Source organism: Lithobates pipiens, unplaced genomic scaffold, assembly GCF_037356315.1.
Source record: "Lithobates pipiens isolate NorthernLeopardFrog02 unplaced genomic scaffold, aLitPip1_a1.2 Scaffold_22, whole genome shotgun sequence".
NCBI classification, from domain to species: domain Eukaryota; kingdom Metazoa; phylum Chordata; class Amphibia; order Anura; family Ranidae; genus Lithobates; species Lithobates pipiens.
This window is the reverse complement of record NW_027507784.1, coordinates 3,117,150-3,131,638: the sequence shown is the minus strand read 5'-3', so window position 1 is coordinate 3,131,638 and position 14,489 is coordinate 3,117,150. Positions and strand designations below refer to the sequence as shown.

Here is a 14,489-nt window from a genome sequence, read left to right as displayed (position 1 = left end):
CCCTCTCTGCCAATTCCTCCACTTGCATCCATTCAGTGTCCTCCACCCTTCTCTACCGATCCCTCCACTGGTATCCATTCAGTGTCCTCCACCCCTCTCTGCCAATCCATCCACTGGCTTCCATTTATTGCCCTCCACCTCTCTCTGCCAATTCCTCCATTGGCTGTAAACATTGGCCTTCTTCAGTGTCCTCCACCCCTCTCTGCCAGTTCCTCCACTGGCCTCTGCTCAGTGTCCTCCACTCCTCTCTGCCAATCCCTCCACTGGTTGCCAATTGCCCAAAGAATCCCATTTAAAATAGTAACTACAACATACAAAGCCATCCACAACAGTACCCTAAGTTAAATCACCAAATTTGTCTCCAAATATCACCCAAGCAATCATCTCCGCTAGTCCATAGACTTCCTACTCTCAAGCCCCCTTGTTTTCTCCTCCAAAGCTTGCCTCCAGGATTTCTCTAGAGCCTCTCCCATCCTCCAGAACACTCCCTCTCAAGTTGTCCGGCTATCTCGTATTTTGGTTGCCTTTAGGCGATCCTTGAAAACTCATATCTTCAGGGAAGCCGATCACACCTCCACCTAACAACTTATAGAGTTACATAGTAGGTGAGGTTAAAAAAAGACACCAGTCCATCAAGCTCAACCTATGTGTGTGATTATATGTCAACTGAACTTTTAATAAATCCATCAGCTCATTCCTCACAGTTATTACCTTTTTTACCACTTGCCCTACCCTATTAGATTGTAAGCTCTTATGAGCAGGACCATTTTGTATGGTAACTGTACTGTCCCTCTTTATATTGTAAAGCACTGCGCAAATTGTTAATGCTATAAAAAATAATGATAATGATAACATGGGTGACAGTAAATATATTTCAATAATGATCCTTCTGATATCTTTCTGTCTTTAACCCCTTCCCGCTGAGCGTACGCAGATGTGCGTACTCGGCTTTCGTGGGGTATACCGGGATGATGCCCGCACCTGCAGGCATCATCCCAGTACCGTTTTTTTCAGCGGGCGATTGGCTATCCAGCCATATAACAACCGATGCGGCTAAAAGCCGCTCGGCTGTTATGCCGGAGGAGCTGGAGGGGATGTTCCCACCGCCTCCCGCCGCTGTTACCGGTGCTCCCGCACCTGCAGGCATCATCCCGGTACCGTTTTTTTCAGCCGGCGAAAACACATACGGAAGTCGTGCCCGCATATGTAAACGGTGTTCAAATCACACATGTGAGGTATCGCCACGATCGTCAGAGCGAGAGCAATAATTCTAGCACTAGACCTCCTCTGTAACACTAACCTGGTAACCGTAAAAAAAATTTAAGCGTCACCTATTGAGATTTTTAGGTACCCTACTTTGTCGTCAATCCACGAGTGCGTGCAATTATAAAGTGTGACATGTTTGGTATCTATTTACTCGGCGTAACATTATCTTTCACATTATGCAAAAAAATTGGGCTAATTTTACTGTTTTGTTTTTTTTTAATTCATGAAAGTGTCCCTTTTCCCAAAAAGTTGCGTTTAAAACACCGCTGCTCAAATACCGTGTGACATAAAATATTGCAACAATCTCCGTTTTATTCTCTAGAGTCTTTGCTAAAAAAATATATATAATGTTTGGGGGTTCCAAGTAATTTTCTAGCAAAAAATATGGATTTTAACTTGTAAACACCAAATGCCAAAAATAGGCTTAGGCCGTGTACACACGGGCGGACTGTCTGTCCAACTAAGTCCGTCAGACAATCCGTCAGACAGTCCGTCCTACTTTTGAATGAACGGACTTGACCACACACGATGAACAGACAGTCCGCTGAAAGCTTGCGCGATGACGTGTACAGCACGTACGACGGGACTAGAAATACGACGTCCAATACACTGCAATGCAACCTTCGGCCGTGTAAATCCTTTCTGAGCATGCGCCATACTTAGTCCGCCAGACTGTCCGCTGAAAAAGTCCGCTGAAGCCCACACACGAGCGGACTGTCCGCTGAAACACAATTCAGCGGACCAAGTCCGTCAGACAGTCCGCCCGTGTGTACGCGGCCTTAGTCATGAAAGGGTTAAAATAAATCACACCAACTGTTTTCAGAAGACAACTTGAATGGGTCATGCTCAGCCAGTGGTACTGCCCACCAAGTAAGACAGGGGGTATAATTCTTGCAGAAGCAAAGCATCATGATCATGGCATGTGAACACACCCAGCCCCTGCCTCTGCAGCTAAAAGGGAAGCAGTTGAGGGGAAGTTATAATGTGGTTCAAACTTGGAGTCCTACTGACCCCCCCCCCCCCCTACCAGAAGTGTAAAGAAGCCTTAAGATCTGTAAAATACTTTGACATCATAAACTCTATGTCACAAAAAAGGGACATCACAGGGCTGAGAAACCTGTCTTGGGCTCTCTGGCTTGTGCCACAACTGCCTGGGTCTTGGCGCAACACTGAATGTCCCAAACAACTTTTCTGTGAAAAAAGGGTTTGAAAAAAATTCCCTTTGTTTGAATATCTCTGCCATGTAATGAGTCAAAACATCCATCTGATATCCCCGCGATATAAGGAAAACAGGCAACTAAAGCTAGTAGAAGATTTGCATATGTCATCCTCTAATAATTACTAACTCAGTGCTCACAGAACACAAAGCCATAAACGCTGCCTAGGTGAACGAGTCAACAGAATGTCTTCTGCAGTGCAGATCCTCCTGATCGCTGTCAGCGTCCTACAACTCGGGATGGGAATTTCCTTGAACAGTTGCATTCTAGTATTTAGCTTCAAAAACCTGAAGAACGGGCTCAGTCTCCATCCAGCCAATCTGATCTACTCTGTCAAGGGGCTAGTGAACATCATCTTGCTGTTGGTCCTGACTACAGAAAATGTCATTTATATACTTTGGCCTACTTTGTTGTTCATCAGGGAATTACATTTCACGTTGACCTTTCTGATTCTGAGCCCAATTTATAATAGCTATTGGCTCACCGGCTGGCTCTGTGCTCACTATTGTCTCAGCATCTCCAACTTCACTCATGAGCTTTTGGTTGGTCTTAAAAGAGTTTTCTCAGTTTTCCTGCCTCGGATTCTTCTACTATCAACAATCGTCTCATTTGTCACGAGTGTCCTGTCTACCTGGGAAATTCACACTTTATCTCAGGACCATCCTTCAACAAACAATACCCAGGATGCCCCATCCGTTTTTGCGGACTATCTTATCTCCAAAGTATGCACAGTGGTGGCCAAGGTCCTGGGCTGCTGTCTGCCCTTCAACCTCGCTATGGTCTCCACTGGAGTCACAGCCTCATCCCTTATAAGACATATGAAGAAAATGAAACAGAATTTCCCTGGAAATAACGGTCCTAACCTTCAAGTCCTCATCAACACAACTAGAACAATGATCCTGTTTCTCACTCTCTCTGTCGTCTCTTATATTATTGGGCTCTTCTTTCTCTCAGTAATCTCTTTAGATAATATGATGATCATCAGCCTTTTCTTAATCATGCCTTTTCCTTTAATTGAAGCTATTATCATCATCCAGGCTGTTCCTAAACTGAGGAAGATGATAGTGGGAAAGGTCTGCTCTTGTACAAGGTGGAGAATGGAGAGGGAAAATTGCATGTAGTGGAGAAAATTGTCTTTATTACAATGTGTGTGTTTCTTTAGTTTATTTCACTGGAAATTTTTTTAGTTTTTTTTTTCTTCTGGATAAATTATCCACAGTTTATAGGCTGCAATTGCTGACCCCCTTTTCTAAAAGTACTGTCATGTGCCTTATATGATGAGGAAGGCCTCTCTTACACCCCTGACTCGGGGCCCCCGATAGAGCAGACAAGTAGCACAGGAGTGCAGAGTGGTGGTGATATAACCTGATGGCCTTGCTAGCCACAGGGCTGGACAGGATCTCCCGATCAAGCAGCAGATAGTCATCAGTGAATCACAGCGAGCAGAGATGCCACATAGTAGCCAATGAACAGTTGGCAACAGTGGTGCGGGACTAATTTCTTAGATTCTGTAAATGTTGTGCCTGGGGGGAACAACCCCCCCCTCCCCTGACTGCCCCCCCCATGCTACACCACTGGTCATGGTCAGGAATCAGGCTAAGAGACCAGTAGTTATAGCAGTAGAGGCACAGTGGTGTAGTGGTTAGCACTCTCACTTAGCAGTAAGAAGGGTCGCTTCAAATCCCAACCACGACTCTACCTGCCTGGAGTTTGCATGTTCTCCCTGTGCCTGTGTGGGTTTCCTCTGGGTACTCCGGTTTCCTCCCACCATCCAAAGACATGCAGGTAGGTTAATTGGCTTCTGTCCAAAATCGGCCCTAGTATATGAATGGGGACCTTGGATTGTGGGCTCCTAGAGAGTAGGGACCCATGTGGGTGTGCAATGTACAGGGATAGGGACAATTGTAGACACTCACTCAGGTTGAACTGGATGTACTGGTGTCTTTATTCAACCTTACTAACTATGAAACTATGAGAAGCTCCCGCTGACCAGCTGGATAAGTCCCCAAGCAGATCACCCTAGTGCAGTGATGGCGAACCTTGGCACTCCAGATGTTTTGGAACTACAATTCCCAGGATACTCATCTACACTGCAGAGTGCATGAGGATCATGGGAAATGTAGTTCCAAAACATCTGGGGTGCCAAGGTTCGCCATCACTGCCCTAGTGGGTGACATGCGCTCGCCCAAAGTGTAGGGTCTAAACACTAACCGGTGTTCACCAGAACTCCAGATGGTTGATATGGGTTTTGCTGCATGTTAGTACCAGGGCCTGGTCTTTGGGATCATCCCACCAGGAGGAGAGCAAGCTGGGGCACAAATATAGCAGGTAGGGGATCAAGCAGAAGCATAGTCAGGGAACAAGCCAAAGGTTGGTAACAAGTGATAGCAAAGGAATGGATGGCAGCAGGAGTGACAAGAGCAAGGTATTGGCCTGGAGAGAGCACAATAATCTTGGAAACAGGTAGTGCAAAGGCAAGATTATCCAAGGAATTGTCTAGGGAACTGTCCAGCACCTCAGGTGGGTCAGAAAGAAGAGATACTGCCAGACACTCAGAGGCTAAAGGTCCAGATCTGGGTCCGGACAGACTGAGCCAAAATCCATAAGGTATGTCCTACTTGGCTATGTAATTGGACGTTGTCTACAGTGGTGTGAAAAAGTGTTTGCCCCCTTCCTCATTTCCTGTTCCTTTGCATGTTTGTCACACTTAAGTGTTTCGGAACATCAAACCAATTTAAACAATAGTCAAGGACAACACAAGTAAACACAAAATGCAATTTGTAAATGAAGGTGTTTATTATTGAAGGTGAAAAAAAATCCAAACCATCATGGCCCTGTGTGAAAAAGTGATTGCCCCCTAAACCTAATAACTGGTTGGGCCACCCTTAGCAGCAACAACTGCAACCAAGCGTTTGCGATAACGTGCAATGAGGCTTTTACAGCGTCCTGGAGGAATTTTGGCCCACTCATCTTTGCAGAATTGTCCTAATTCAGTTACATTAGAGGGTTTTCGAGCATGAACGGCCTTTTTAAGGTCATACCACAACATCTCAATAGGATTCAGGTCAGGACTTTGGCTAGGCCACTCCAAAGTCTTCATTTTGTTTTTCTTCAGCCATTCGGTGGTGGACTTGCTGGTGTGTTTAGGATCATTGTCCTGCTGCAGAACCCAAGTTGGTTTCAGCTTGAGTACACGAACAGATGGTCGGACATTCTCCTTCAGGATCTCTTGGTAGACAGCAGAATTCATAGTTCCTTTTATCACGGCAAGTCTTCCAGGTCCTGAAGCAGCAAAACAGCCCCAGACCATCACACTACCACCACCATATTTTACTGTTGGTATAATGTTCTTTTTATGAAATGCAGTGTTCCTTCTACGCCAGATATACTTGGACACACACCTTCCAAAGAGTTCCACTTTTGTCTCATCGGTCCACAGAATGTTGTCCCAAAAGTCTTGGGGATCATCAAGATGTGTTGTGGAGAAATTGAGACGAGCTTTGATGTTCTTTTTGCTCAACAGTGGTTTTCTCCTTGGAACTCTGCCATGCAGGCCATTTTTGCCCAGTCTTTTCCTGATGGTGGAGGCATGAACGCTGACCTTAACTGAGGCAAGTGAGGCCTGCAGTTCCTTGGACGTTGTTGTGGGGTCTTTTGTGACCTCTTGGATGAGTCGTCGCTGCGCTCTTGGGGTAATTTTGGGCGGCCGGCCACTCCTGGGAAGGTTCACCACTGTTCCATGTCTTCGCCATTTGTGGATAATGGCTCTCCATGTGGTTCGCTGGATTCCCAAAGCTTTGGAAATGGCTTTATAACCCTTTCCAGACTGATAGATCTCAATTACTTTCTTTCTCAATTGTTCCTGAATTTCTTTGGGTCTCGGCATGATGTGTAGCTTTTAAGGATCTTCTGGTGGACCTTACTGTGTCAAGTAGCTCCTATTTAAGTGATGCCTTGATTGTGAACAGGTGTGGCAATAATCAGGCCTGGGTGTGGCTAGAGAAATTGAACTCAGGTGTGGACAACCACAGTTATAGTATGTTTTAACAAGGGGGGCAATCACTTTTTCACACAGGGCCATGATGGTTTGGATTTTTTTTCACCTTTAATAATAAACACCTTCATTTACAAATTGCATTTTGTGTTTACTTGTGTTGTCCTTGACTATTGTTTAAATTGGTTTGATGTTCCGAAACACTTAAGTGTGACAAACATGCAAAGGAACAGGAAATGAGGAAGGGGGCAAACACTTTTTCACACCACTGTATATGTAGTCCAAAATTGTTTAGCTACAGAAAAAAGGTGTTTTAGACATCTTGCGCCTCAAAATATATATATATAAAGTTAATCCAACAATAGATATTGCCTACTTTTTTTATTTTTGTAATAAAGTCTTCTTCATTGCTAACTGTGTCTTCCTATTTATTTTGTTGTTTTGAGTTCATGTTTCTGTGGCTTTACTTCAGTGCTTACCAACATGCAGCATCGCTTATTTGATTTTCAACTCCTTGTCTTGATTAATGCATAGGTGTGCGCAGCCTTTTTGCATTAGGGTGTGCACTTCAAAGCTCCAACACATATACACACGTGACATATTTAATGACCTTTTCCATGCTCTGTATCCTGAAAAAATGGGGGGGGGGGACAAGAGAGCACAGAGGGCAGCAGGAAAAGAGGAACAGAGATAGGAGAGGTGGCATATATTGGATTGTATTTTCCTCCCAGCTAAAAAGTTGGCGAGAGGGAGAGGAGGAGAAGCCTACTTTCAGTTGCTGCAGGAAGAAAATACAGATTGGTTCCACTAAATTCCACCCGGTCGTCCCTCCTGTCCAGGTTCTGGGGCTTGGCAAGGAAGGATCGCGGTTTACCTGTCACCTGTCCGCATTTGATGGGTAGATCACGATTGACGAGTTGCCAACCCCAGGATTAGGGTGTGCCCAGGCACACCTGGCCCACCCTTTGCGCACGCCTATGCTTGCTTATCTTCATCCACAGCCATGGACATTTCTAGGGTCCTTACAGACCAGGGCCAGCTCTGGGCACACAGATTATAATGTCGAGGGTCTGGCAAGACACCATGATGACCACTTTGGATCAAATCTGTTTCTATTTACTCACTGCAACCTCATCTTTTATATTTTACCAAAATAGTGCTCAGTGTCCCTAAAGGTGGAAACAGGAAACATGAAGCCCAAAGAAGCAGGGATTGCCAGATGTGCCGCAGATGTCTCCCTTCAAGTGGATACCAGATGAGAAGAGCAATAGGACCCAGAAGAGATGATGGTGGTGCAGACTGAATACAGCAGGAAGCAGGTTGCAATGGTAAGTGCAGCAGGCTGGACACAGCAGATATGTACCACATGTTGGAACAATGGGTAAGTACTGCAGGCAGGTACAGCAGCCTGAGTGTGTCAGGTAGGCACCTAGGCGGATCACAGCAGATAGGGAAAAACAGGGGTCATAGTCAAGGGCGGTAGAAAAGGTCAGAGAAATGGTGGTCAGCAGGCAGAAGATCAGAGATGTGGTCAGACAAGCCGGGGTCATACACAGGACAGGAGACAAGAAAATATCTGTCAAAGCTGGGAGAGAGACAAGAGGTATTCAAGTGCGAGCCAGGTTGGCAATGGTTAATCCAAAAGCATAAGCAAAACATTGTAACAGGAAGCAGGAAGCTGAAGAGCTTTTTTTCATGTCTATGTGCATGTTAGTCACTCTTTTAAAGGCCAGAGGGCACCAGAATCTGTTGTACATTGCGTGTTCTAGTTCGCACACACCTACATGTGCCTGTTCTCTTCCAATACATGCATATGCATATCTGCATAAAGAGCATGGTCATTTTGGAAAATACCCAGTGTGCCAGGCCTACAGACAATTCTCCTCCGGCTAGTCTCTTGACAGCTTTCAGGTAATATCGTATAACATAAAAAAAATTGTCAGCTCGGTGCCCTTCTTGGGGCTGGACGTTGGCAGACGCACAACAATGCCTGCTAACGTGTGTGCTGGTGCTCACAAACATGTATGAGGGCACGCTGGTTACTGGTCAGAATCCATCTGTGAGCTGGTGCACCCACATGAGCATTGGCTGCATGAGTACTGGTTCCCCGAAGAGTCAACTAGAAGTAAACTTCCATTCGCCACGACTGCAAATTTTTTATTTGCAGGATTTGTCACCAATCCATGGTAGCAGGAGATCGGAATTCTTATTGCTTATGGATATTTATGAGTAATGCCACCCCAGATCATTGATCCAGGGGGGTGTCCAATAGAAAGGGTTTTCTTTGCTGTTCTCTCTAGATTATCTCTCTCTAGATTATCTGATGGTATATTTATTTTTTTTCTTATTGGTTGAACTCCATGGAAAAGTATCTTTTTCACTTTGCTTATGTAAATCCTGTGTATACCGGTAGCCAGGAGACAGTATTTGCATTGGTCAGACCATGCATAAAACATTTTGTAGAGGGATAATTGCTGTAGAGCGAGAGGAAGACACAGCCAGGGAAATGTCATCACTAGAAGCACTTGTGTCGATCTTCACCTTCACAGAAGGGGCCATGGCAATTATTTTAAATTCAGTTATTGTTGCAATCAATGGTAAAAGAGTGAAAACTGGTTTGAAGTGGAACCTGTCTGAGCTCACCCAGCTGGTCATGGCAATAGTGAACATCACTATGCGTTGTTCTACGGCGTCTCAGATATTAGTCAGCATTTATTGGCCCTCATGTTGTTTCTTCGTTAAAAAACTTTGCTCCACACTCGCCTTTCTACAGCAATTCCACATGTGCTTCAGCTTTTGGCTCACCGCCTGTCTCTGTGCCTTCTACTGCACCGCCATCACCAACTCCAACCACCGGCGCTTCCTTTGGATAAAGAGGACCCTCTCATCCCGCCTGCCTTATCTGCTCTTCCTCTCAGGATTGGGGTCACTGCTTCTAACTTTTCCATTGGCCTTCGAGTTCCAAATCAACCCTCAACAGATATATTCAGGCAATAGCACCTTCATAGTATATGCGCTGTCCTATAATCCTTTTTGGCTAGTCATAACAAGTATTTTTGGCATTTTTTTGCCTTTTTTCTTTATTTTTCTCTCAATGATCACCACGGTTTTCTCACTCGTAAGACACATCCGGAAAATGAAACATAACCAGTCTGGATTTGCCCGTCCTAAGCTCCACGCACACACCAGTGCTATAAGGACCATGCTCCTCTTTCTTACACTGTCGCTGGTGTTTTATGTATCCGAGACCCTTCTCTACGTAGAACATTCATTTGATGATCCCACCATTTACATAAAGTTGTTGATAGTCACAATTTTTCCTACGATGGAGGCCACCATCATTATCCAGGCTAACCCCCAGCTCCGTAAAATCATCTCAGAATGGTTCTGCAGGGTGAGATCTCAGCAAAACGATTCTTAGAGCTGGATTGGTGTTGGTTATTTATTAATAAGAGCTATCAACAATTATTTTGGCATATCATAGCCAACAGAGATGCCAACAAGGGAATCGTAAGCATTCCAGGGTAATATCTAGTCAAAAAAAGTGTAACATTTGTTGCGTAGAGTAATAAATCATTGAGTGTTATATCATACAGATGAGTAAGAAGGAAGGAGTGCCCGGTGTCTGGAATAATGCAACTCTTGGGGGAAAGAATACAATAGTTTATTGAAAGTGTAATAATGTAAAGACCGAGCCAACACATTTCAGGGGTATTGCCTCCTCCTTTTCCAGGGCTGTCGGTACACGCTACCGGAGATGGGTAGTACCATAATTTTTGTGATGGCAAATGCCAACTTGCATTATGCAGAGGCAAAAGGAGTTGCAATATTTCAGACACCAGCGACTCCTTCTTACTCAATTATTGTGTCTACCAAAGAGATGGGTCCATCGTACCAGTAAGGTAGCAGCCCAAACCTCAAAAGAGAGATCAGCACCACCACTCCCCTGCGGAACCATGTATTTATGACTAGTGACCATAAATCAGTCCAGCGGGTTCTCTAGCTCAAATTAGTATTCATATTGTAACATCAGAACACATGAGGGCAGCACAGTGGTGTGGGCGGCACAGTGGTGTGGGCAGCACAGTGGTGTAGTGGTTAGCACTCTCACCTAGCAGTAACTGTCACTGGTTCAAATCCCAACCACGACACTACCTGCCTGGAGTTTGCATGTTCTCCCTGTGCCTGCGTGGGTTTCCTCCGGGTACTCCAGTTTCCTCCCACAATCCAAAGACATGCAGGTAGGTTAATTGGCTTCTGTCCAAAATTGGCCCCTAGTATATGAATGGGGACCTTGGATTGTAGGCTCCTTGAGGGTAGGGACCCATGTGAGTGTGCAATGTACAGGGATAGGGACAATTGTAGACACTCACTCAGGTTGAACTGGATGGACTGGTGTCTTTATTCAACTTAACTAACTATGAAACTATGAGGATTGTGTCATACCATAATAACTCAATTGAGGTTGAGCCAACTATTCTACAATTTTTTAATGTTTTCATATATTTTAGAATTTTCATTTGATTATTAATCAAAATGCCTAATTTTTCTCTCACTTTCCAGACAAAGGTTGCATGTGGTAAAGAGAATTATAGTAAATTGTGGCAACTTATCACTTATCTTTTTCCTAATTTTCAATATTGACCAGTACTTTCGGTCAAGTTGACTTGCGTTTCGATGAAGATATCCTGGTTGTTTGTCATATGGCTTGTAATAGCTATAAGATATTATATATATCATTTTTTCTTATTTGCATGGGAGCTTGTAGACAAATAAAGATGATATGTAAAATGATAGAGGTAATGAAAAGAAAATATAAAAAATATGATCTGTATAAGTAAAATACAATGAAATTTAAAAACACTTAAAAATGATAAAAAATAAAATTATTTTGTTGTAAAGAAAAGTATCTTCACAATTATTTTTTTGATTAACTTCATAGAAAAAGGGCAACAATTTTTTTTTTTAATTTATGGATGAATCAATAAATTACACAAATTAAATATAATTAAATTAAACACAGGTTAACATTAAATTACAGAGATGTACAGTTATTGTGTACTTTATGCTAAAGGATATTTGCACTTTTGCAACCACATCAGGATAATATCTACTGTACATTTGTTACATGTCTCTAATACCATAACATAATTTTTTTTAGCACGTTTTTTTTAAATTTATTGTTTTATTATTTTTCATTTTTATAGCTGTAATGTTATGCCACATACACACGATCGGAAATTCAGCCAGCAGAAGACCGATGAGAGCTTTTCATGCGACCATGTGAAGGCTCCATGGCAATTTTGCTGGCCGAATTTCGGCCAGCAAAAGATTGAGAGCATGTTCTCAATTTTTCAGACGGAAAAAGTTTCGATTGGAAATTCCGATCGTCTGTAGCAATTCCGATGCGCAAATTTCCTATGCATGTTCGGAAACAATTTGGGGCATGCTCGGAAGCATTGAACTTCATTTTCTTAGCTTATCGTAGTATTGTACGTCAATGCATTCTTGGTGGTTGGAATTTGGTGTGACCATGTGTAGGCAACACAAGCTTGAGAGGAATTCTGTCGGAAAAACCATACAAGGTTTTTCCGACGAGAATTCTGATCGTTTGTACGTGGCATTAGAATGGGAACACAAACATATAATGGGGTTTTCTCCAATTTTTTTCAAAGAATGCTAATTTTGTCGAGGGTCTGTACTATCGTAAATTAACTGAATTGTCAATTGGCACAATATAATGGTGACTAGATTTGGTACAAATTTAAAAATTACAATAAAAAATAAATAAATATGTCTCCACCTACTTGATGTCCACTGTTTAAACAATTTCACAAAGATATACATCTACAAGGCATAAATCAAAACAAAAATGATGATTGTATTACATTTTATTTTAAAAAAAAAAGACATTGGATGGTAGACATTTGCTTATGTTTTTCTTTGATGCAAATCTAACATCGATTAGTATCCTGGAAACCAAGGCCACCAAGGCAGCAGCCATGCAAATATGTAGATGAGCCTCCCAAACAACTTGCATCATACTCAGAGGTTCACTTGTCAGCCTTCACAGATCACACAATTGTCTTTTTAGAAAGGATTAACGCCATGACTTCTGCTGGGACAACCCTACTGACCATCACCATTGCCCTGCAAACCGTAATTGGAATAACTTTCAACTCTTTCATTACGGCCTTCAGCTTCAGAAACCAAAACAATGGTTCCAGTTTTCATCCCACCAATCTGATCTTCTCCGTAATGGGGCTGGTCAACATCTTCTTTCAGTGCGTCCTCACAGCCCAGAATATCATTTATTTATTTTTGCCCTGCTTGTTCTTCATGAAGGAGTTAAGTTTAGGTTTATCCGCGCTGACCCAAAGTACGGCTTACTGTAGCTTCTGGCTGACTGGCTGGTTGTGCGCTCATTATTGTGTAAGCATAGTCAACGTTGGCCACCACCTGATTGCTAGATTACAAAGACTCCTCTCGTCTTTCCTGCCACATGTTCTGGTGATGTCCATCCTTGGGCCAATCCTATTAGGTGTTCTCTCAATCTGGATGGCTAATGTTGTATATGAGGTGAAGCCTTCATCAAACCATACAGGAAGCTCCTGTATTGGTGGAGAAACGTTCAAACTCAAGGCAGCTTACAGAGTGATAACAATTTTGCTAGGCTGCTTTCTACCATTTTTGCTGGCATTGATCTCCACCGGCATCACAATTTCCTCTCTTATAAGACACATCAACAAAATGAAGAACAATGTCTCTGGATATACTCGCTCCAGCCTCCAGTCCCTCATCCACGCGGCAAAAACAATGGTCCTCTTCCTCCTACTTTCTGTAATATTTTATGTTTTTGCACTCTTATTCTCTGCCACAACCACCAACACCTCTGTAGAGGTCATGTCCGTCCTTAGTTCCCTTATAATCATGTCCTTCCCATTGACTGAGGCCATCATCATTATCCAGGCTGTTCCTAAGCTGAGGAAGAAGATTCAAGGGAAGTTCTGTTGCGAAAAAGAAAGTGACAATAAGACTGAGGAAAATAATTAGATCTTATTTAATTTGTTATATATATATACATAGATAGATATAGAGATATAGCTATATATATATAGAGATATAGCTATATATATATATATATATATATATATATATATATATATATATATATATATATATATATATATATATATATATATATATATATATATATATATACACACATATATATATACATATATATATACATATATATATACATATATATATATATATATATATATATATATATATATATATATATATATAGCTATATCTCTCTCTATATATATATATAGCTATATCTCTATATCTATCTATGTATATATATATATATATATATATATATGTGTGTGTGTGTGTATATATATATATATATATATATATATATATATATATATATATATATATATATAATTTTTTATTTTTTAGTTTTTTTAGTAACATATTGTGAATTTTTGAGGATTTTTGAGGCACAATTTTTAAAAAATATACATTTTTTATTCAATTAAGTATAAAAACATACTTATAGGAGGCGTGGCTTGGCACGGACGGGAGATGGCTGCCTGATTCCACCGCTCCGTCCATCGGAGGTCCTGCAATAAGCCTAGCGGAGCAACACTCACCCGCAACCATGGTGAAACAGAAGGGGAAATCACCGCAATCCAGGTCCCGATCCCCGAGAGGGACGGACCCGCCGCCCGAAAGAAATATCCCGGAGATATTCAGGGCCCGCTCACGCGAGGCCGCGGCCTCACCTCAGGCCTACACGGAGCATCGCTCCCCCAGCCCTAGCCCACACAGCAGGAGGGATACTCAGCTTTCAGAAAGCACTGCTCCTACACGTCCACTGAACGTACAAGACCTCAGAGCACTGGCAGAGGACATCAAAGGATCCCTCACAGCAGCCATATCCGACCTCCGGAGGGATATACAGTCTATGCATGTAAGAATAGGCGATCTGGAGGAAG

General features: G+C 42.6%; 2 protein-coding genes across 2 annotated transcripts; both read left to right on the top strand.

Annotated features, from left to right (window-relative positions):
• The first annotated feature begins 8,920 nt into the window (after positions 1 to 8,920).
• Positions 8,921 to 9,898, top strand: LOC143925218 (taste receptor type 2 member 143-like). Its single transcript, XM_077449813.1, has one exon. It carries the CDS (start codon positions 8,921 to 8,923, stop codon positions 9,896 to 9,898), a length of 978 nt encoding a protein of 325 aa, XP_077305939.1.
• A 2,687-nt stretch (positions 9,899 to 12,585) lies between these two features.
• LOC143925216 (taste receptor type 2 member 9-like) lies at positions 12,586 to 13,530 on the top strand. The gene has a single exon (XM_077449812.1). The coding sequence runs from the start codon at positions 12,586 to 12,588 to the stop codon at positions 13,528 to 13,530; it is 945 nt and encodes a 314-aa protein (XP_077305938.1).
• The last annotated feature ends 959 nt before the right edge of the window (positions 13,531 to 14,489 follow it).

Bases quoted from the DNA above. Each gene is read 5' to 3' on its own strand.
- LOC143925216 (XM_077449812.1), top strand. From the start codon at position 12,586: ATGACTTCTGCTGGGACAACCCTACTGACCATCACCATTGCCCTGCAA.
- LOC143925218 (XM_077449813.1), top strand. From the start codon at position 8,921: ATGCATAAAACATTTTGTAGAGGGATAATTGCTGTAGAGCGAGAGGAA.